The 25,112-nt window shown below is 35.6% G+C and overlaps 1 protein-coding gene across 1 annotated transcript in view; it reads right to left on the minus strand.

Annotated features, from left to right (window-relative positions):
* THSD7B (thrombospondin type 1 domain containing 7B) overlaps positions 1-25,112 on the minus strand; it is a 742,649-nt gene that overhangs the window by 218,411 nt on the left and 499,126 nt on the right. Inside the window, exons 12-13 of the mRNA XM_047722487.1 lie at positions 18,906-19,100; positions 12,326-12,589 (exon numbers count right to left, since the gene is read on the minus strand). Coding sequence (XP_047578443.1) covers positions 12,326-12,589; positions 18,906-19,100 — 459 coding nt within the window. The remainder of the gene's footprint in view (positions 1-12,325; positions 12,590-18,905; positions 19,101-25,112) is intronic.

A 25,112-nucleotide genomic window follows, 5' to 3' on the forward strand; every position in this document is an offset into this window, starting at 1 on the left:
TAGAATAAGGTAGCACCTAGCTATATTAAGAAAAACTTCGATATAAGGGGAGAATTATCCAGCAATACACTAATAAAAAATTTTAATACTATACTTTAAAATCCAGGAATCCAGGCAGAAAATCACTAAAGAAATATTGGCATTAGACTTCTTAGACAAAACAGACTTTATAGACATATACAGAACATTGCATCCAAAAGCAACACAATACACATTTTTCTTCAAGTGCACATAGAATATTCCCCAGGATAAATCCTATGTTAGGCCACAAAAAAGTTTTACTAATAGAATACTGAAATCACATCAAGCATTTTTCTAAACACAATATAAAATTACAAGTTACAAGAAGAAAACTGGAAAATTGACAAATACGTGAAAATTAGAGGACATGCTATTGAAAAACTAGTAGGTCAAAGAAGGAATAAAGAAAAATAAAAAAAATACTTTGATTCAATGAAAATGGAAATACCTACAGCAAAACTGAAGAGATGCAGCTCAAGCAGTTCTAAGAGGAAAGTTCATAGTGGCCAATGCCTATTTCAAGGAACACAAAAAACCTAATAACCTAATGTTATAACCCAAGAAATCAGAAAAAGAGCCAGTGAAGTCCAAAGTTAAAGGGAATGATATAACAAAGACCAGAGCAGACAAATGAAATAGAGACTCAAAATAAAACAAAAGATTAATGAAACCTAGAGCCAGTTCTTTGGAATGATAAACAAAATTAACAAACCTTTAACTATACTCACCAAGAAAAAGATGGGACTCAAAATAAGAAAAGGAAGGGGAAACAACTGGTATCACAGAAATACAAGGGATCTTAAGAGACTACTCTGAACATTTATATGCCAACAAATTGGACAATATATAAGAAATGAATAAATTTCTAGAAACACACAAACTACCAACACTGAATCACAAAGAAGCAGAAAGTCTGAACAGACCAGTTACTGGTAAGGAAATTGAATCAGTTATCAAAAACCTCCCAGCAAACAAAAGTTCAGGACCAGATGATTTTATTGGTGAATTCTTTTTTTCTTATTTATTAATTTATTTATTTGAGAGAGAGTGAAAGAGAGCATGAAAGAAGATCAGAGGAAGAAGCTGACTCCCCATGGAGCTGGGAGCCCGATGCGGGACTCAATCTCAGGACTCCGGAATCACGACCTGAGCTGAAGGCAGTTGCTTAACCAACTGAACCACCCAGGAACCCTCACTGGTGAATTCTATCCAACATAAAAAAAAAAAAAAAAAGAATACCAATGCTTCTCTAATTCTTTCAAAAATACAGAAAAGGAGGGAAAACTTCCAAACTTATTTTACAAGGCCAGCATTACCAGATATTAAAACCAGGTAAGGGCAACACATTTAAAAAACAAGCTAATATATCTCATGATCATAGATACAAAACATCCTCAAAATATTAGCAAACTGAATTCAACAATTGAGTAAAAGGATCCTACACCATGATTAAGTCACACTTATTCCAGGAATGTCAGGATGGCTTAATATCCACATAATCAATGTAAAACACCATATTAACAAAGCCAAAGATAAAAAGCATATGATCATCTCAGTAGATGCAAAAAAATAAAACATTTGACAGAATACAACATCCACTGAGGATCAAAACTCTCAACAGTGTGTGTGTAGAGAGAATGCACCTTAACATAATATAGGCCATACATGACAAGCTTATTGCTACCATCATTCCTAATGATAAAAACCTGGAAATTGTTCAAAGATCGGTAACAAGACAGGATGCTCACTCCTACTACTTTTATTCAACATAGTATTAGAATTCCTAGCCAGAGATAAGAAATAAAAGGTATTCAAATTAGAAAGAAAACTCTATTTGCAGATGCAGAATTATGTATAGAATGCTCTAAAGACTCAACACAAAAAATTGTTAAGAACTAATAACTCCGGTGAACTTGCAGGATACAGAAATTCAATATACAGATCTATGATCAGTTGCATTTCTGTATATACACACACTAATATTGAACTACCAGAAAGAAAAACAATTTCATTTATAATTACATCAAAAGAATCAAAACCTAGGAATTTAACCAAGGAGATGAAAGACCTATAAACTGAAAACTGTAAAACACTGATAAAGGAAATTGAAGAATAAATGGAAAGATATTTTGTGCTAATGGACCAGAACTGATATTACCATGTCCATACTAATCAAAAGAATCCACATATTTATTGCAATCCTTACCAAAATTCCAATGGCATTTTTCAAAGAAATAAAAAGAAGTCCTAAAATTTCTATAGAACCACAAAAACCCCAAATAGCCAAAGTAATTTTGAGAAAGAGCAAAGCCAGAGATATAATGCTTAATGTCAAACTATACTACAAAACTAATCACAGTACTATGATCTTGGCATTAGAAGCAGACTCATCTACCAATTTAACAGAATAGGTAGCCCAGAAATAAACCGACACCTATACAGTTAATTTATGACAAAGGAACCAAGAATATACTATGGGGGAAGTATAGTCTGTAATAAATACTGTTGGAAAACTGGACAGCCACATGAAAAGAATAAAACTGGACCACTATTTTATAGCTACACAAAAATTAACTCAAAATGGAATAAAGACTTAAATAGGTAATACCTGGAAACATAAAACTCCTAGAAGAAAATAGGTGATAAGTTTCTATAAGTCAGTCTTTGCAATAATCTCTTTGGATTTGACACAAGAAGCAAAAGCAATAGAAGCAAAAATAAACTACGGGGACTACATCAAACTAAAAAGACTTCTGCAAAGCAAAGGAAATGATCAACAAAATGGAAGGAACCTATAGAATGGGAGAAAGTATTTGCAAGTCATATCAGATAGGAGGTTAATAACGAAAATAAAGAATTCATACAACTCAGTAAAAAACAAAGAACCCCCAAAACACACACACACACACACACACAGAGAGAGAGAAAGAAGAATGGAAGTTGGTGCAGCCACTTTGGAAAACTGTGGAGATTCCTTAAGAAATTAAAAAAAGAGCTACCCTATGACCCTGCAATTGCACTACTGGGTATTTACCCCAAAGATACAGATGTAGTGAAAAGAAGGGCCATCTGTACCCCAATGTTCATAGCAGCAATGGTCACAATCACCCAACTGTGGAAAGAGCCAAGATGCCCTTCAACAGAAAAATGGATAAAGATATGGTCCATATGTACAATGGAGTATTATGCCTCCATCAGAAAGGATGAATACCCAACTTTTTTTTTTTTTTTAATCAACATGGACAGGACTGGAAGAGATTATGCTAAGTGAAATAAGTCAAGGAGAGAGAGAGAGTCAATTATCATACGGTTTCACTTACTTGTGGAACATAAGATATAACACAGAGGACATTGGGAGATGGAGAGAAATGAGCTGGGGGAAATTGGAGGGGGAGACAAACCATAAGAGGCTGTGGACTCTGAGAAACAAACTGAGGGTTTTAGAGGGGAGGAGGATGGGGGGTTGGGTGAGCCTGGTGGTGGGTATTAAGGGGGGCACGTATTGCATGGAGCACTGGGTGTGGTGCATATATAGTGAATTTTGGAACACTGAAAAAAAAAATAAAATTAAATTAAAAAAAAAATCCAAAAACCCTAATTAGGAAGTGGGCAGAAGATCTGAATAAACTTTCAGACAGATAGATGGCCAAAAAATACATGAAAAGATACTCAACATCACTCATCATCTAGATGCAAATTGTAGCCACAACAAGAAATCACCTCGCATCTCTTAGAATGGCTATTATCAAAAAGACAAGAAATAACAAGTATTGGCATGGATGTGGAGAAAGAATACTTGTGCACTGTTGGTGAGAATGTAAATTGGCTCAGGCATTATTGGAAACAGTATAAATGGTCCTCAGGAAATTAAAAATAGAACTATCAATGACTCAGCAATTCCACTTCCAGTATTTATCTGGGAAAAAAAAAGAAAACACTAACTTCAAAAGATATGTGTGCCCTCATGTTCACTGGAGACTTATTTCTAATAGCAAAGCAACAGAAGTATCCACTGACAGTTGATAAATAAAACACAATGGAAAGGTACAACAGAGTATCACCCAGCATAGTAAGAAAAAAAAAAATCTTGCTATTTATGACAACACAGATGGACCCTGAGGGCATTATACTAAGTGAAGTAAGACAGAGAGAAGGACAAATACTGTATGAGCTCACTTATATGTGTGTGTGGCAGGGGGACTACCACCACCAGTGATGAACACACACACACAACTCAACTCATAGACATAGGAAATAGACTGGTGGTGGTCAGAGGTAGGGAATTGGGAGTGGGCAAAATAGGTAAAAAGGTACAACTTCCGGGTCTAAGTAAGTCATGGGGATGTAATATACAATAGATTATTGACTGTTTTGTACATTAGAAAGTTCTAAGTCTTAAAACATCACAATTGTAACTATGTATGTTAATCGATGTTAGACTTAATTGTTCCAATTTTGCCATATATATAAATACTGAATCATTATGCTGCATGCCTCAAACTAACCTCTTGTATGTCAATAAAAATATTTTTTAAAGCTTGAATTATATTACCTCCCTTTCTTTTCACATAGGATTGTATTAAATTAGATCCATACTCCTTGCTTTGTCCCCCAAGATTCTGCCTACTTGTTCAACCTCATTTCACAGAATTCTCACTCCCTATAGTAAACCACAGAGCTTCCTTTGTTTTGCTGGCAGAACTTTCATATTTTACTCCTTTACTCCTTAGAACATGCTTATTCCACTTCCTGAAATGGTCTCATATGTACTTTTTATGTGGTGGCTTCCTTCTCCTACTTTCTTGTACTTCAAATTTTTGTCACTTCAGCAAGGACTTCCCTAAAGTTTACTTAAAGATTTTATACTCAGCATCCAAAGAGCTAATAAAGACCTGAAATTCCTTTTATTCTTATCCCCCACTAGACAATAAAGTTCACAAGTATTCTACTTCCCCTTAAATGTGTACTCAAATCATAAAAGACCAGGTACATAGCTGGTGTTCAATATACAGGTTTTGATCACATGAATGACTAAATCAATATGTCGGTGACCTCGGTTTCATGACAATAGGAGTCATTCCTTTCTTTACTCCCCTTTTTATAACTAATTAGACATCTGCACAGAATAGAAGTGTCTTGGCATATTCCACCACAGGATCCAGATTTCTAGTTAACATGTACATCGAAAAGTAACCAAATAAAAAAAAAAAAACAGCAACAACAAAAAAACAAAAGTAACCAAATGGTTCAATAGATGTACTTTGTCAGATGCTTTTTCTACAATATCCGTTCATGATTAAAAAAAAAAAAAAAAAAAAACCCTCAAATAGTGCAGGTTTAGAGGGAACATACTTCAACATAATAAAGACAATGTATGAAAACTCCACAGCTACAACATCCTCAATGGGGAAAACAGAGCTTTTCTTCTACAGTTAGGAACAAAACAGGGATGTGCACTCTCACCACTTATTTAACATAGTACTGGAACTCCTAGCTACAGCCATCAGACAGCAAAATGAAATAAAAGGCATCCAAATTGTTAAGGAAGAGTCAAACTTTCACTGTTTGCTGATGACATGATATTCTATATAGAAAACCTGCAAGACTCCACCAAAACATTGCTAGATGGACACAGATTCAGTGAAGTTGCAGGATACAAAAGTCAATGTACAGAAATTGGTTTCATTTCTACACTGATAAGGCAGAGAAACTAAGTAACCAATCCCATGTATAGTTATACCAGAACAATGAGATACATAGGAATAAACCTAACCAAAGAGGTGAAAGACCTGTACTCTGAAAACTGCAGAGCACATGAAAGAAATGGAAGATGACACCAAGAAATGGGATGGCGCTCTATGCTCATGCATTGGTAAAACAGATATTGTTATAATATCTATACTACCCCAAATCAATCTACACATTTAATGCAGTCCCTATCAAAATACCACCAGCATTTTCCAGAGCTAGAATAAACAATCCTAAAATTTGTATGGAACCATAAAAGACCCCTGAATAGCCAAAGCAACCTTAAAAAAGAAAAGCAAATCTAGACGTATCACAATTCCAGACTTCAAGTTATATTACAAAGCTATACTCATCAAGACAGAATGGTACTGGCATAAAATAGACACATAAATCATGGAGCAGAATAGAAAACTGTTCTATATGGTCAGTTAACCTTAAATAAAGCAGGAAAAATATCTAATGGGAAAAATAACAGTTCTTCCACAAACAGTGTTGGGAAAATAAACAGCAACATGCCTAAGAATGAAACTGGACCATGAATACCCAACTTTTCTATCAACGTGGACAAGACTGCAAGAGATTATGCTGAGTGAAATAAGTCAAGCAGAGAGTCAATTATCATATGGTTTCACTTATTTGTGGAGCATAAGAAATAACACGGAAGACATGGGGAGATGGAGAGAAGAAGGGAGTTGAGGGAAATTGGAGGGGGAGATGAACCATGAGAGACTATGGATTCTGAAAAACAATCTGAGGGTTATGAAGGGGCAGGGGGTGGGAGGTTGGGAGATCCTGGTGGTGGGTATTATGGAGGGCACACATTGCATGGAGCACTGGGTGTGGTGCATAAACAATGAATTCTGTTACGCTGAAAAGAAATTAAATAAAAAATTAATAAAAAATTTAAAAGAAAGAATGAAACTGGACCATGATCTTACACCATACACAAAAAAATTCAAAATGGATTAAAGGCCTAAATGTGAGACCTGAAACAATAAAAGCCTAGAGGAGAACACAGTAATTTCTTTGACATTGGCCTTAGAAACTTCTTTCTAGCAATGTCTCCTGATACAGGGGAAACAAAAGCAAAAATAAACTACCGGGACTTCATCAAGGTAAAAAGCTTCTGCACTGTTAAGGAAATAACACAACTAAAAGCCACCTTCAGAATGGGAGAAGGTATTTGCAAATGACATCTCTGATAAAGAGTTAGTATCCAAAATATAAAGAACTTCTAAAACACAGCATCCAAAAAATGAATAATCCAATTAAAAAATGGGCCAAAGACATGAATAGACATCCAGATGGCTAAAAGATGCATGCAAAGATGCTCAACACCACTCACCATCAGAAAAATACAAATCAAAACTAGGAGTTATCATCTCATACCTGTCAGAATGGCTAAAATGAACAGAAGAAACAGGTGTTGGCAAGGATGTGGAGAGAGGGGAACCCCTCTTGCTATTGGTGGGAATGCAAACTGACACAGCCACTCTAGAAACTATACTGAGGTTCCTCAAAAAGTTAAAAATAGAACTACCCTACAATCTGGCAATCCTACTACTAGGATATTTACCCAAAGAATACAAAAACATGAAAAGACACCAATCAGAGAGAGGAAAACATATCAAAGTGCAGAACAGTTTGATAAAGTTGAAAAATAGAAAGCAAACTCTGCTAGAATGTGTCTTAACCACTGAACTACAGTATAAAAGTTAAAAAATATTAGAAATCATCACAGTGACTATAATTTGTTGAAGAGCATAAAGGCATAAATCATAAAAGAGGTAAACTGTGACATCAGATATATACAAAGGAGGGGTGAAAAGTAGAGAATCTACAGGCAAATGGAGATTAGTTATCAACACAAAATGGACAGTATTATCTGTGAGAAGTTTTAAGTAAGCTTCTTCGTAACTGCCAAGCAAAAATCTGGAGTAGATTGATCAAAATAAAAAAGGGGGAGACAGAGTATATCACTATGGAAAAGTATCAATTTACAAGGGTAGGCAGAAAAAGGAAAAATACCCTCGAGATACACTGCCATTTTATTATTTGCCATCTTGTGTAAGTCCTTACATATCAATAATCACTCTAAGTATAAATGGGTTGAATTCACCAATCAAAAGGCACAGAATGGCTGGATAGAAAAACAAGACAATCATATGATACGTACGGGAGACTCGTGTCATCTTCAAAGACACTCATACACTCAAATTTTGAAGGAACAGAAGAATATATCTCATGCAAGTAGAAACCAAAATAAAGAATAGCAATACTTTGAAAAAATAGACTCCAGGCCAAAAAGCAAAAACAAAAACAAAAAATAAGAAACCAAGATTATTTAATAAAGGAGTCAACCTATCAAGATGTAACATTCATAAATGCATATACATCCATTATCAGAGCCCCTAAATGTATTAAGTAAATACTAACAAATGTGAAGAGAGAAATAGATAATTATATAAAAACAGTAGGGGAGTTCAACACCACACTGTCAGTAATGGATAGATCACCTGAACAGGAAAAACAAAAACAAAAACAACAACAAAAAACAACCAAGTAAATGCTATAATTGAACTGTATTTTAAACCAAATAGACTTGACATATATAAAACATTCCATCTACCAGAAGAATATAGTTTCCTCAAGAAAAACTGAAAGGTTTCCTTTTAAGAACAGGAAAAAGACAAAATTGCCCACTCTCACCTCTCTTATTTGATACAGTACTAGAAGTCCTAACTGGAGAAATTAAACAAAAAAATGGCATCCAAATCAGAAAGAAAGTAAAATTGTCACTATTTGCAGTTGATAATTTGTGTATAGAAAAGGTCAAAGATTCAGCCAAAGAACTATTGAAGTTAAGCAATTTCAGTAAAATTCCAAGATATAAAAAAAAGAAAATCAACATACAGAAATCATTTATGTTATTATACACTAATTATGAAGCATCTGAAATATAAAACTATCCCATTTACCATAGCACCAAAACAATAAATAGTAATAAATTTAACCAAGTGAAAGATCTGTACAATGAAAACTATAAAACTTACTTGAAAAAAATTGAAATAGATACAACATATGGAAAAAAAAAACAAACCTGTGTTCATGGTTCTGAAGCATTTTGTTAAAATATCCATGCTACATAAAGCCTTCTATAGAATCAATAGAATCAATGTCATTCAATGTCATTGAATTTGAATTGACATTAAAATGTCATTCTTCACATAAAGAGAAATGGAACTACCAAGGACCCCAAATAGCCAAAGCAATCCTAAGGAAGAACAAATATAGGAATGTCACATTTCTTGATTTTAAATTATACTACAAAGTATTGGAATAAAAACAGAATATTATTGGCATAAAAATGAAACACAGACCAATGAAACAGAATTCAGAGCTCAGAATAAACCCATGCATTTTTTCCTCAAGAATTTTGATGGATTCCTATTTTACAGGTCTTTCACCTATTAGAGTTTATCTTTGTGAATGGTTTAAAAGAATGGTTGAGTTTCATTGTTCTGTATATAGCTGTCCAATTTTCCCAGCATTTATTGTAAAGACTTTTTTTTTTCCCCACTGCATATTCTTTCCTGCTTTGAGCTGAGACATCCTTCGACGGACAAATGGATAAAGATATAGTCCATATATACAATGGAATATTACTCAGCCATCAGAAAGAATGAATACCCAATATTTGCATCAATATGGATGGAACTGGAGGAGATTATGCTAAATGAAAAATCAAACAGAGACAATAATCGTATGGTTTCACTTATTTGTGGAACATAAGAATAACATGGAGGACATTAGGAGAAGGAAGGGGAAAGTGAAAGAGGGAAATCAGAGACAACCATTAGAGACTATGGACTCCAGGAAACAAACTGAGGGGTTCAAAATGGAGGAGGGTGGGGGGATGGGTGAGCCCAGTTGACGGGTATTAAGGAGGGCATGGAGCACTGGGTGTTTGTTATGCACAAATAATGAATCATGGAACACTACATCAAAAACTAATGATGTACTGTATGGTGACATACATAACAACAAAAAAACAAACATGAATTTTCAGTGAACAAGAGAAGAAATAACACCGAATGGGGAAATTGTCTCTTCAAATGGTGTTGGGAGAACAATGCAGAATAATGAAATTAGACCCCTGTTTTACAGCACTCAAAAAAATTAACTCAAAATAGATCAAAACCTTAAATAGAAAACCTGATACCAGGAATCTCCTAGAAAAAAATGTGGTAAAGAAGCTCTTTAACACTGGCTTTGGTAATGTTTTTCATAGGTCACCAGAGCAATCAAAACAAAACAAAACAAAATAGGACTACATCAAACTTAAGCTTCTGCATAGCAAAGGAAACAATCAACAAAATGAAATGGCAACAGAGCTAATGGGAGAAATTTTTTGCCAACCATGTATCTGATAGCAGGTTAATACCCAAAATATATAAAGAACATTTTCAATCTAATTATGAAATAGGAAGAGAAACAGACATTTTCCCAAAGACATCCAAATGGCCAAGAGGTACAGGAAAAGATGCTCAACATAACCATCAGGCAAATGCAACTCAAAACCACGGTGAAATAACACCATAACCATTAGAATGCTTTTAATTAAGAAAAGAAATAATGGGTGTTGAGGAGGATGTGGAAAAAAGGGAACTCTTGTACACTGTTGTGGGAATGTACATTCCCTCAACCACTATGTTAAATAATATTAAAGTTACTCAAAAATTAACCGATCTACTATGGGATACAGCAATCTCACAGCTGGGTATATACCCAAAGGAAATGAAAATAGAGTATCCAAGAAATATATATACTCCCATGTTCATTGCAACATTTTTCACAATAGCCAAAATATGGAAACAACCTGAGTGCCCATCAACAGATGAATGGATAAAGAAGATGCGATCTATATTTGATAAAATATATCTCATATATTAAAAAGTAAAACATTTGGCCATAGAAATGATATCCTATCATTTATGACAATATGGATAGACCCTGAGGACATTATAGCAAGTAAGGTAAGTTAGAGAAAGGCATGTACTGTAGATTATCACTTATATGTGGAATTTAAAGAAGTCAAATTGGTAAAAACAGTAGAATGGTGGTTACCAGGAGATAAGGGATGGGGAGGTGTGGTTAGGACAGATATTATTAAACTGTTTAAATTTATAATGAGTAGTACATAAGTCCTAGAGATTTGATGCACAGTATAGTGAATACACACACCAATTTTGTATTATAATCAAACTTGTTAAAAGACTGGTACTTAATTATTCCAACCACTAAGAAATAACTCTGTAATGTGATAGTGATGCTAATTATCACTATAGTGCTAATCACTACCATATGAATAATCAAACGGACATACTGTAACCTTAAATTTACACATTGGAAGTCAAATATATTTCAATGGGAAAAAGGAAAACCTAGTTTTGGAAAATGAACCAATACATATATAAAAACCAAAAACAAAAATTAAAGTCAACCAGTTTTGGCTTCCATAAAATGGGTCCACAGCTTGCTTCTGATGTGTATAATGTTTCTCTGAGTCAAGCTACTGAAGAAAATTTTATAGAGTAACCCAGGAAGCAGAGCCAATGATATCACCAATTAAAGGGTTATTAAGCCTTAGGTTGCATTCACAAGATGATACAGGCATATCTTCAACAGTTAATCCATTGACTATGAAGACAAACTGTCATTGACCTGACTTCCATAACAGAAATGAATTCAACTCATCATAATTATTATTGAGAAAGCTTATTAAAACAAATACTTTGATGATAGAGACCAAAATCTTTTTTCCTCCTAGAGTTTGCCAAACATGAATTCTTTCATATGCTCTGTAAAATTCCTTACCATTTTAGTCTTATAAAAAAAATAAGTCACAAACTAGAGTTTGAAATTCATTATGTTCCATTGTAATCACTAGTCTCAGCATCCCCTATCAATCTTCATCCCAACTAGATTGAGTCTCATTCTTTTCTCCACTCACCCCTCTTTCAAATTCTCCCAAGGTTAAAAAAAGGCAGTCTTCTCCCTGATTAACAGCTCACAAAATTCTCCCTGATGGCTTTTTTCTACAGTTTTATTCTATTACTTTGGGTATACTTATATAGTGCATTGCAAAACATTTTAAGTCAACGTTTTCATTGGTAATTTGTCAACTACCTTAGAAGAAATTCAAGGCCTGATGCTTTCTATGCATATGATCAGAGCACCAAAGACCACCACAAAATATATTTTGTATTAAATACAGCTTTTCTAATTAAGTAAAGCAACTGTACTCATCCACAGCTAACTAAGTGGTCAGTGGTCAAGTATAGAGTGAGGAGAGTCAAAGATCCAAAATAATCACATTCCAAATAATCAGTGAAATATGGACACATGTATTCCAAATGCCTATATTTTATGAAAGGCAGTGCGTCATTAACAAAGGAAAACTGAAAGAAATATTATAGAACAAAGCTACTAATTCTAGACTTGGATACACCTCCTGGGCTATATGTATATTGTTCCTCCTCATCCATCTCCTTACCAGAGCTGCTACAGTGGGAGGGGTCAACAGGTCTCCCGTTTTTATCAGAGCAGGCTATTGCTCGAAAGCGCAGGCCTTTTCCACATTCTTTGCTGTCTCCTTGTACCCGATATCCCCGTTGAGACTCCCTTCTGCCTTCTGGAAGAATGCAATCTGACCAGTTTCCATAAGGCTGAGATATAAATATATCACAAGGGCACAGTTCTGTTTCTATGAGAGGGTACAGGTCAGAGTCCTGGCATTTCTCTTTCTTCCTGCTTTTCCCTGTTTCAAAAACAAAATAAAACAAAACATTGATACATTAATTTCCAATCTGTTTTGTTGAAAGTCACATTATTGACTTTACTAATGTTTATTTACTAAACATCAAATAAAATATGGCCTTCCCCTGCCCTTCTCCACACCCCCCCCCTTTTTTTTTCCATGAAAGCAAATCCTAGGACAATGGAAGCAATTCTCAAAGAAACTGTGAAATTAAAGTTAATTTGAGGGGCGCCTGGGTGGCTCAGTCTGTTAAACATCTGCCTTTGGCTGGGACCAAGCCCCACATCAGGCTCCTTGCTCAGCAGGAAGCCTGCTTCTCCCTTTGCCTCTGCCTGGTGTGCCCCCCCCCCCACTCATATATTCTGTCAAACAAAAAATAATAATAATAAAGATAATTTGGAAAAAATTTAAAAATGGTTTATATTGGATAGTGGCAAGAAAAAAAAACTGAAAGCTGTTTGCTACAGTGACTCAACAGCTGGAAAGTTTTTGTTTATGATTTTCTCTATAACGTGTTGCTAAGAACAAACAGATTACTTTGTTTTCCTGAAAATTAATGGTTTCCAGGGAAACCAACAAAACACTGGAAATAGTAACATCCTGTCATTTTGATGCGCGTTTTTGGAAACAGTTTATTTATTCAAAGAACAAAATGATATCTCATCCAATGGCCCTGGAGTGAGGCTAGGTACCACTTGGGGTGAGAGTGACAAAGTCAAACTTATTTTAGTCCTTGCCATCAGGCAGCTCACAAATGCTGACACAATAAAAGGAAATAAATGGTCAAATAATGTTGGGTAATTTAATCTGAGAAAAAGTTATGATTTCCACTTTGAAAGACTTTAACTTAAGTGTTCTAGAATATGACTTTACCTTAACCAATTGACTTTGATGGAGCTTTTAGCTGTGATCCTGTCTTTGAGTAATGAGAATACAGAATCATTTCTCATTGCTAAGTACTTGATAATCACATTTAATGGGATTTCAAGTCCGCATGTAACTTGATTCAACTTTCCTGCCAACATACTTCTACTAGATTCCTAAACGTTTTCTAATAGATCTGATTATATTTTGTTTCATCATTAATAAGTCATCATCTAGAGTCTTGGCTGGTTATAAAAAAATATGAAGTAGGCTGCTTTATTGGTCTTATTCCCAGTGTTTATAGGAGTTTTAGAAAAGCTTGATTCAAGCTGATGCATGGGATATTATCTCATTGTCAAAGAATTTATACATAATTTTATAGTTATTGCCTGGATGACTGGCTCTATGGTCTGACATGTTGCTTACGGTCATAATAAATAAGGATTCCTGCAGGGTCTGAAAGATGTTGCTGGAGCTTCAGCCATGCCGCTCTCTCTGGGAAGATATATTCACTTGCCTTTACCATTAGGAGCACTTAATGAGAAAATGTTTGAGAAACACAGTCTTTATGGCAGTGAGAATTTACTGGTTGAAAGATAGGTCTATGTGTGGTGACTGGTTTCTTCCTACCAGCACCCAGCATACTGAAGCCTCTGGTGCTCCTTAAATGTCTCCATCTCTTCAATTTCTATTCTCTTCTCAACTCATTTAAGCCTGGATTCAGAGTCCACCTATTTCTTAACACTCTACTTACTATTGACAAAGTAATAAAGCAAATGAAGCCCTGGAATGTCTCTCTACATTACCTTCAGGCTTAATCGTTCAATGATTTTTCAGAATGTTGATAACATCATCACTGTTGAAATACTCTTCCCAAATTCCACTGTATCTTACCTTTTTGTCCCTCACCCCCACTATCCCTCTGGGAAGTTCGCATCTGTTTGTTGCATTATTTCCCCTCTCTACACCTCTTAACTGATGGGCTTTCTCAGGGCACTGTCCTAGGTTCTCTTCTTTTCTGATCTGTTATCTTCACTCACGAGTTTAAAGGACCCTCTATATCTCTAGATTTCTAGCTCAAGCTTCTGAGCCACAGACTAGAACCTAAAGGGCCTATCAAACTCAACTTGGCAAAATTCATACTCAACCTCCTCACACCTGGGCCTTCCTTTCTCCATCTTCATTTCCCAATTATATCAAGAAGGTCAAGTCAAAATCTAAAATGTCACGCTTGAATTCTATTGTACTATCTGCATCTATCTGTTTAATGACAAAGATCTATCATTTTAAATGACTATCTCTTGAATCAGGCCTTGTTTCCATTCTGACCAATACCACCCATATGTAGCCCATCTCCAAATCTCTTAAATCCCCACAACACCTTCTTCCAGTATTTTATAGCCATTGTACTTCATATTCCTCCTGTCTTTTGCCCACACTGCAACTAGAAGCAGCTCACAAAGATGGAAATTCGATCACATCATTTATCTACTTAAAACTCCTCATTCACTTACCATATTTCATGGAATGAAGTCTAGACCCTCTGCTATGGTCATCATACTGCTCTGCAGTACTGAGACCATTAGGACCTGCCTCCTATCTAAGTTGTGTCATTCTGCCTCTGGCATGTTACAAGCTAGACATACAGCACATCTTTCAGTTCCTGGAAATTACTCATTGGTTTCTGGCCTTTGAATTTTTTAATTACTTTTATGAACATAATGTATTATTTGCCCCAGGGGTACAGGTCTGAATCGTCAGGCTTACACATCTCACAGCACTCACCATATCACATACCCTCCCCAGTGTCTGTAACACAACCACCCTCTCCCTACCGGCCTTTGCATTTCTTACGCCAAAAGTTATCTTAAGTTCCAACCTCCCTCCGTGGTCTAGTTAATGTCCACTTGTCCTTGAAGTCCAAACTAATACCTTACCCTTGCCAGAAAGCCATTCTTGAGACACTTCACCTCAAGTATGTAAAAGGTACTCTTCTGTACGGTCCTTATTCTGCCTATCACAAACTGCCTTTCCAAGTATGTTCGCTCCCCAGTTTTTGGAATTTGTAATTATGCTACCTTAGACGGCAAAATGGACTTTGTAGATGTGACTGGGATTATGGGCCTTGAGAGGAGATTATTCTGGATTATCTGGGTGGGTACAACCTAATCACAGGTCTTAAAATTAGGAAACCTTTCCTAAGAGATAGTCACACATAAGGTTACGGAATTTCAAGATGGAAGAAGAGTCATTAGCCAAGGAATATGGATAGCCTCTAGAAGCTAGGGGGAAGAAAAAAAAATGCATTTCCCCCTAGAGCCTCCAGAAAGTTATACAGTTCCACCAACATCTTGTTTTCAGCCTTGTGAAACTGAAGTTTGTTTTAGACCTACATAACTAGGAGATCATAAATTTGTGTTATTTTAAAGCCACTAAATTTGTGGTAATTTGTTACAGCAATAAGAATTTAATGTAGCACTAATACAACAGCTTTTGTTAGAAATTCTATATTGTGTTTTAATTGTAATAAAATATCTTCCATTATACTATAAACTCTTAAATGAGGATCATGTCTATTCCCTAGTAGTATTCCTAAGGCATAGGCATGCATAAGTGGTCAAGAAAAATGTTCATTAAGAAAAGGAGATTTTAAAAAATGGGGTAGGGGAAAAAGGAAGACAAAAGGAGTAAGTGAGAAAGCAAGAAACAGAAGAAAAATATTCATCTATAAGGCAACCAAAAGTTGCTGGCAGAACAAGTATTCTGTATGAATATATGCACTCTCTGTATTTGGGATAACCTTAAATAGAGGACATCACTATTTGAAGATGGATTTGAGTATGTTAATACAGAAATGGTTCTCAAGAAACAAATTATTAGTGGTCCTTTACTTTGATAACATTATAGTAAAAGAAAAAGAAAATCAGTATTAATCTTTTGGATTAAGAACTAGTTTACTACTAAAACACAAGTTAACAAAAACAACAACAAAAAGAAAGAAAGAAAGAAAGAAAAGAAAAGAAAAGAAAAGAAAAGAAAAGAAAAGAAAAGAAAAGAAAAGAAAAAGATGGGGCACCTGGGTGGCTCAGTGGGTTAAAGCCTCAGCCTTCGGCTCAGGTCATGATCCCAAGGTCCTGGGATCAAGCCCCGCATCAGGCTCTCTGCTCGGCAGGGAGCCTGCTTCCCTGCCTCTCTCTCTGCCTGCCTCTCGCCTACCTGTGATCTCTGTCAAATAAATGAAATCTTTAATAAAAAAAAAAAAAAAAGAAAAGAAAAAGAAAACAAATCCCTAATACAATTGTAAAGACATTCCCCCCATTAAGTGAGATGGAAATTTGTAACTTTTGTTTCAATAACATAAAACTATTAAATATGTTTTATTTATCCAGTTATTTTGCATATTAATAACCTAAACCAATCTACCAATAGATTATTTTCAGCACTTATAAACAACTGCTATAATTACCATTCAATCCAAAACCTGTGGTGATCTAGTTTAGGTACAACACCCAAGATATCCAGAACTGAACTGAAGTTTCATGTTAAAAATGGAAAAGAGAAAAACACTAGATGGTCCCTTACTCCATGGAGTAGCTTGTATTTTTGTCTACATGCTTCTTTATGTGTCTGTATTAAAGAGAATCGCAGTTTTATGGTCTAAGTCCACCTTTTACTACCATTCATGTAAGAGATTGAGTTTACCACCAAACTACATGTGAGAGACTGAAATACAAACATAGTACCACAATAATAAAAATGTCTTAAGTAAAAAATTTCAATTCACTACTGCCTACTGCACACTCAGTGATACAGAATTGTTGGGTTTTTTTCCCCCTACATCTCATGTGTTTCATGAAATTGACCAGTTGGTGTCTCCAAGACATGAAGACACACAGAGATCAATTACCCAGCAAAAAGCATAACCAATGGTTTAGAAAAATTCTAAGTAATTTTATTTTAGTAGGAGTAATTCTTGGGATAGAGTTTGGAGAAAAATGTACAATGGTTCTTCCAATATTTATGTAACAAAGTGTATTTTAAATAAGCCAAATGCTTACTTAGTTTTGACAGTTCAAAATAAACTGTACTAGTTCAATAAATATTTTAGGTTCTTCTATATTCCCATTGTCAACTTGCAGGTATAAAATACTATTAGTACACTCAAGAACAGAAAACTGGCCAATAATTAAAACTTTGTTTTCCCTCTAAAGGATATTCTTATCCCAAAGATGGAGAACTGCCAGGATGATGGCTTCTGAAGCCTTATGCATGAACGTGCACACCAAGTTTTACTGTTGCCGGTGAACTTGAGATTATTCCTGTCAAACACATTCCACCCCGTTATATTCCCTAGAACTTTTTTCATCTTAGAAACACAAGCAGTGTTGTACAAAGTTATGTATTCATAGATTTTTGTAGAAGAGAACACAAAGTACAGCATATTTTTTGTTTCTATTTGATTATAGAGTTTACCTACTCATGAATGGGCTTCTGATTTGTGTGTAGAAACCCCGTTACAAGCTCTCATCGATTAATTAAATCCATTACAGTTAAATTTAAAACATAATCTTGTAAGCCATACATTCAAACAAGGGGAATTTGAAACCGAGAGAATTAGCTCTTGAACTTCTTGTAATAACAAATGGTCTTCTGTGCTTAATTCTTCAATGTCAACAACAATTATATTATCCCAATGATTATTTTGGCATTTTTTCCTTTGGGTCTTTATTACCTAAATTAAGTTTTCTGCATATTCAAATACAACTAAAAGAAATTGTGGGATATTTATCTAGCCAAGAAATACAATATACTATACTGCATCAATTATTTGTACATTATAGGCAAAAATAGCCCCAGCACCTTCATTCAACTATTAATTGCTTTTATATCCATTAAATCACATAGATGTAAACAGAGCCAAAATAATATACCACAAAAGCAGAACCTACATATATAATTTGACTTTTATCTTACAACTAAAATTCTAAAATATCAAATTGTTTATAAAGTAATGGCAAAAGAGAATGATCTAGATTAGATCTGCCTATTGAGGAATTTTACACATCAGTCACTGCTTTCAACCTTGCCAAGATCCTGGCATGACCACATGCCAGAAATTTTGCCATTAACTACTCCAAGGTAGCAGGTGGCTATGTTGCCATTTACCACTGTAAAGATTATAAAGCCATATAGAGAGAAACTTTGCAGCTGTAGAACGGTTCATATCATTCATTTCACAAGTATTAATTTAGTACCTATTATGTGCCAGGCATAGGTGCATTAGATGCATAGCATCAGGAAGCTTAATTTTTATGACCACTCTAAAGTCTACCAAGGGCTGAGAAAAGGAGAGACCCAATATAATTTCTAGTATTCCTGGACTTTCCATTTTCTTTTGCAGGTTCAGAAGTGCATCCCTGTCTGAAGCTAAGAAATGAAAGGTATATCCTACCTGTGAGCTGTCGCCGTCGACTTCGGGTTGTTTCACAATTTGTGGAGCAGGGAGTAAACTTGGACCAAACTGTGAAGGTGCAGTCATCTCGACACGGGACTGTGCATTCTTGTACAAGGGGAGGCATGCCATTTGTCTGCTTGAGGCATTCCATCATTTCTGCCGACTGGTTATCATCAGAGATACAGGAGACCGCTTTAAAAAAAAAAAAAAAAGAATTCTTTTGTTACTATTTTGATTAAATCAGTCTGTTGCTTGTACTTCAACAAAATAGCAGAATCCCCCGATGTCTGAAAATTTGGTTATCACTGTGATTGGAAAAGGTGTTCAACACCGCTAACCTTATTTCTCTCTGGAAATTAAACGTTTAAGGTTGCCAGTGGGGGTATCTGAAGATTTAATTGGTTTCATTATTAATTCAATTTGGTTGCACTGACAGCAACCAAAATAACTTCCAGTAATTTATTGTACATAAGCTTGTGAGTATCTGATCTCTAGGAATGATCTAAAACTAGGAAAGAATGTGTAAGAGTAAAACGAGGACAAAAAAGGGACAAGACCATGAATATCATATGAATTCTTCCTTGATTTTAATTTACTTCTTTTGTTTAAATGGCACTTCTGGAAACAGTCCTATTTTTGCTTCATTACCAGTATTTAAAAAAATAATTTGTTATTTTTGTTATATTTGTTATATATATTATATATATTATGTTATATATTATTATATAATTATATATATTATACATATATTTGTTATATTTGTTATCCTTATTAACATTTCAGGAGAAAATTTTTAAATATTTTTTTCAAGTATAGGCATAATCTATCCAGGTAACTCCCATTACAGATATCCTATCAATTTCAGATAATTCAAAATTTCTTTCACAAACTTTAACTAGAAGGTCTCTAGTCATACCATAAAACCACCAATAAATCTTGAGGTAAAGAACTTAAGAAATTTTGTAAATTCTGTATTTGATTCTTAGAGCTAGTGACTTTTTATTCATTTATACAGGGTATTTTCGGTATCTTTTATTCACCCTAATTATGAACTTTGTAGGGATCTTTGTAGCCTCTAGACCCGTATTGGCACTATTGACATTTTAGGTTGGGCACTTTGCATAGGTATTTGTTTCTTGTGCACCGGAAGACATTTAGCAGCATGTTTGACCTCCACCTACTAGATGTCAGCAGCACATACACCCTCCCAGTTGTGAAAACCAAAAGCTCCAGACATTGTCAAATGTTACCCCAGGTGAAAACTACTCTTCTAAACTCATTGCTAACCACGGAGATCTAGGAGAATACGCAGATTCTAGGGCATGACCTCGGACCTACTGCATCAGCATCTCTGGGGCAGAATTCTAGGCATATATTTTTGTCTTTAAGTGTCCCAGGTGGTTCTGCTGCAGCCTGCCCACAGACAACCCATTTTTGGCATGGTGCCTGTGGATATAGGGTAGGTTAATAGGTATTTGCTGAATTGTTCATCCTAAAGAAATCCCAGTTTAAGATAATTTTTATGACAACTCTAAAATCTACCAAGTTATAAGGAATAAACATACCACAGCTTAGGATCAACATTGTTAACAATCAACTTTGTATGAAAAGTTTTATAATGCAGGGTAACTATACATAGGTACTCCACTTAATTGCTCATTCTTATATTCTGAACTTTTTTTCAAAAAATTTAGTTTTTCATTGTTCCGAGATTCATTATGTATCACACCCAGTGCTCCATGCAATACGTGCCCTCCTTAATACCCACCACCAGGCTCACCCATCTCCCTGCCCTTCTCCCTTTCAAAATCCTTAGTTTGTTTCTCAGAGTCTCACAGTCTCTCATGGTCTGTCTCCCCTCCAATTTCCCCTATTTCTCTTTTCCTTTCCTTCTCCTAATGTCCTCCATGTTATTCCTTATGTTCCACAAGTAAGTAAAAGCATATGATAATTAACTTTATCTGCTTTACTTATTTCGCTCAGCATAATCTCCAGTCCTGTCCATTTGGATGTAAAAATTAGGTATTCATCCTTTCTGCTGGTTGAGTAATATTCTATTGTGTATATGGACCATATCTTCTTTATCCATTCATCTGTTGAAGGGCATCTTGGCTCTTTCCACAGTTTGGTGACCGTGGCCATTGCGGCTATGAACATTGGGGTACATATGACCCTTCTTTTCACTACATCTGTATCTTTGGGGTAAATACCCAGTTTCATTATTCTGAGCACAAAGAACAACTCAATCTTTTTTTTTTTTTCTTAATAACTGAAAGCCAAATCCACCCAATGTTTTAGGACCAAGGAGTTAGCTAAGATGACAATGGATGCATACACGATACTTCCCAGTTTGTACATCTGCTCTGTGCCAGGTGGGGTTATTCACTGGTTTTGAGCAATTTTTGCTTTTGTTTTTATCTACATTCTAGGAACAAAATCCATTGCATACAAGGCCAACATCACCTATGGTTTTTTCCATTGGAAATATTATAGCCATTAATGAAAAACGCCAATATACTTTATCTTAAGTAGGATACATGCAAATGTTATTTCAGTTACATGTTTAGATAACCAATCTGGAGTCCATTTAGGGGACTTCTATCTTCCCAAGGTATTTTTCCTCCCAAGATGACAATGCACTGATTAACATGAAGTGGAATTTTAAATACTTTTAAAAAGCATTGTTATTTGAAATCTGAACCTCTATGTATACAAAAGTAAGGTGTTTTTTTCCAAAGAAGTTTTGAAAATTATTTTCCACATTAGTGTATAATTTGACAACTATGATAAACATTCAATGATATTTTGAAATTTTGCAAACTAAATTAGCAAACTCGATTTATGAATGCCTATATTGAGCTATTTTGCATTAATGAAAGAAAGCATCAAGAATAAAGAATAGCTATAGTATATGATGTAATTCAGAGACATTCTTATCAAATGGTATGAATACAAATTCCAACTCCAAACATCTGGGAATTACATGAATGGAGTTATTTAATCTTTATGCATAGACTCACCTATAAAATTATTATAATAAGAGAACCTATAACAGAGTTGTGAGAAAGCTTAAAACAGTATCTCTCATACACTCAAGGTTCCAAAATGCTATTGACTATTAACTTTTTGTATTTAATTTTTAATTTCTAAATTAAATCAAGCAGACTGATAGTTCTCCTCTCAGGTACACACACTACCACTCTCCATGGCCACCTTCAGAATCTGAGGGATAAAGGAAAGGAGAAAACCATGGTTGAATCTCACACGAGTCTGGCACCACACTTAAAAAAATCACCATTAGTCAAACAGTATGTCAAATATGCCCTAAACACATTCACTACATTAGCAGGGCTATGTAGACCAAATCAGATCAAGTGTTCCTATATGAATTGATGTACTAGAGTAGTCTAACAGAGACAATAGAGTTCTTTAAGGGCCAAAGAAAACACTGGCAGTTGTAGCATGAAGTTTCACGATACCACATAATCTCAAGACCACTGTTCTATGTTATTACTGATGGTCTGTTAACTCAAGGGTTGAGTGGCAACTGATACACTACAGATCATACAATCATCAAATTAGGTCAGGCATTATGGCTTTCCGATTTCTCAAATTTCAAGATTCTAATTTCTTTTCAAGTGTGAAAAAAAATCACCAGACAAAAACTTAAAAGAGGGGTGCCTAGGTGGCTCAGTTGGTTGAGTGAATGACTCTTGTTTCTGTCTCAGGTCATGATCTCAGGGTCCTGAGACTGAGCCCCCTGCTGGACTGCCACTAAATGAGAATTCTGCTAGAGATTCTCTCTCCTCCTCTCCCTCTGCCCCTCCCCCACCCACCTACTTTGCAAGCATGAACATGTACACACGCTCTCCAACTCAAATAAAATCTTAAAAAATATGAATGTTTCTTGGGAACATTCTAGTATAAAATGAATCATTTAATAAACATTTATTGGAAGACTGGATATTGAACTATACCAATGGATACAAAATTACTGAGGAAAAACAGCAAGAGCAAAGTATGCAGGACTGGAAAACCAGGAAATGAGAAGATATTTGGAGTAAATGAGGATAACTAGTAGCTAGTGGCACAATCCAATTCAGAGCCTCCTTCCATTAGGCAACTCATGGGGAAAGGTTATTTTTTAAATGCATTATTTTAAATCTATAAAATAGTTCTTAACCACTAGAAGGTGTGTAGACTCCTTAAGCCCGAAAACTTATTTTGAGAAAACAGAGGTGGCAAAGTATACTGATAAAATTATAAGTCCTAGTGTCAAATAGAACTAAGTGACTCTAATTTTTTCTACTGTTAAAAGACTCCATTAAGCCATTCATACAATTTTAGAGTAATATCTATACCATATAATTAATTGATGCAGGTGAAATACTTAGCACAGTGCCAAGCACTTAGTACATGTGCCCAGATGCTGATTTTTGGTGGTGGTGGTGGGGAGATAGGTGTGCAAGCAAGCAAGTGCATGAATGGGGAGAGGGGCAGAGGGAGAGAATCTCAAGCAGACCATGCCGAGCAGGGAGCCCAAAGCGGGGCTCCATCTCACCACCCTGACATCATGACCTGAGCTGAAACCAAGAATTGGACTCCTAACCAACTGAGCCACCCAGGCACCCCATGGAAGATGGCCTATTTTTATGATAAAGTCTTCTAGAAATGGAAACATAACAAGCATCAGGAAAGAAGAATCCAACATTATTTGACTTGGCTCAGGAAGAATTTTCCAAATCCCACTACCAATAATCTTGGCCCCTAAGAAGTGTAACTGGAGTCTCCTTTCATTTACAGTATTGAAGTCAGTAGCCTATTTCAAAGACTACACAGCTCTTCCAAGTGATGCTCTGTGCATCCTGCTAATTTTTTATGAAAATGAGCCTTATAAGCTAACATAGGAGATCAGAACTCCAGAGAAAGTCAGAAACTGAAATCTAAGTCCTGTTGGGAATGCCTTCCAGAAGCACCAAGATCAAAGTCCTTAAAAATCTTAAGAGTTTCATGAAAGGACCATGAACATTTGTGCAGAAAAGTGCTGGCCATATTTGCAGCTTCATACTTCACTCACTGAGGTGATTACATCCAGCACAAACATGAACCATGCCTCTCTAAGCTAAAGCTAAATTCAAAAGCATTTTAACATCTGAGGCTTAGGGGGATTTATCAAACTTTTCTGACCATTAGAACCATTTGTGCTTCATTACAGATCGGGCAAGGGATGAAACAAGGCAAAGATATATAGCTTATGCCCTGAAGTCAGAAATACATCTTGAAGTCATTTTCTCTACTTCTGTGGTGGTCTAAACATTAAACTTTGCTTATACACCTGAATCTTAATTACCTACAGCTTGTTCCCTATTGATCTTATTGAACTTGATCCATTCATCCATCCATCCATCCATCCATCCATCCAGTCAATATATAAACAACTATGAAACATTATAAAATCAGTGTGTGTATATATACATATGCATGTACATACACATAATATGGCTTCTGGGAGGCTACAGTAGTGGCAGTGACAGAAAGGTAGATGGTACAACATTGTCCTCTCTGTAATGGAGACAACCAATGAGGGAACTTGGTATAGAAAGGAAAAGTAGGTACTTCAATCTTACACAGAAAGGACGTGCTGTGGGCAAGCAGGAAAAAAGCCATTACCAAAAATTCATCTTTCAGACATTTGCTATTTAGTTTCACCCTGAGTCCTGGGTCCTTTGGATCATAGCAAATCACTTGCAGACCACAATCTAGAGAAAGTTTTTTTTTGGTGGTGGCGGGTGGGAGAGGGCTTCTAAGTAGTTAAAGTACTGACCTCTATACAAGGGGGCAAAGTCTTGAGGAAAGGGAGAGGCATTTACTACTGACCCTTCCTGTCCTTTATTTCTACATGGACTAGATTGTTTAAGGAATAGCGATTCAATGCTCAATTATAATCATTTATTAAACTTGGAATATTGTTGTCTTTGTGAGAGGAAAATTGTACTGCCAGGTAAAATTAGTTCCAATAGCTGCAGAACAATCTCATTATTGGGCATGTTTGAAATTTAGTAACCTTAGGCTTTGGACAGAAAGTTCTCAGGCTAGCTGCCTGGGACAGCTGAGTATTCTTAAGGAACAATGGAGAAGCACGTGTTTGAACCAAGCCACACAGATGAGAGCTCTCAGATAACAGTCACCTACTAGTAAATGGGA

The sequence above is a fragment of the Lutra lutra genome, chromosome 3, assembly GCF_902655055.1.
Source record: "Lutra lutra chromosome 3, mLutLut1.2, whole genome shotgun sequence".
In the NCBI taxonomy this organism is placed as follows: Eukaryota; Metazoa; Chordata; class Mammalia; order Carnivora; family Mustelidae; genus Lutra; species Lutra lutra.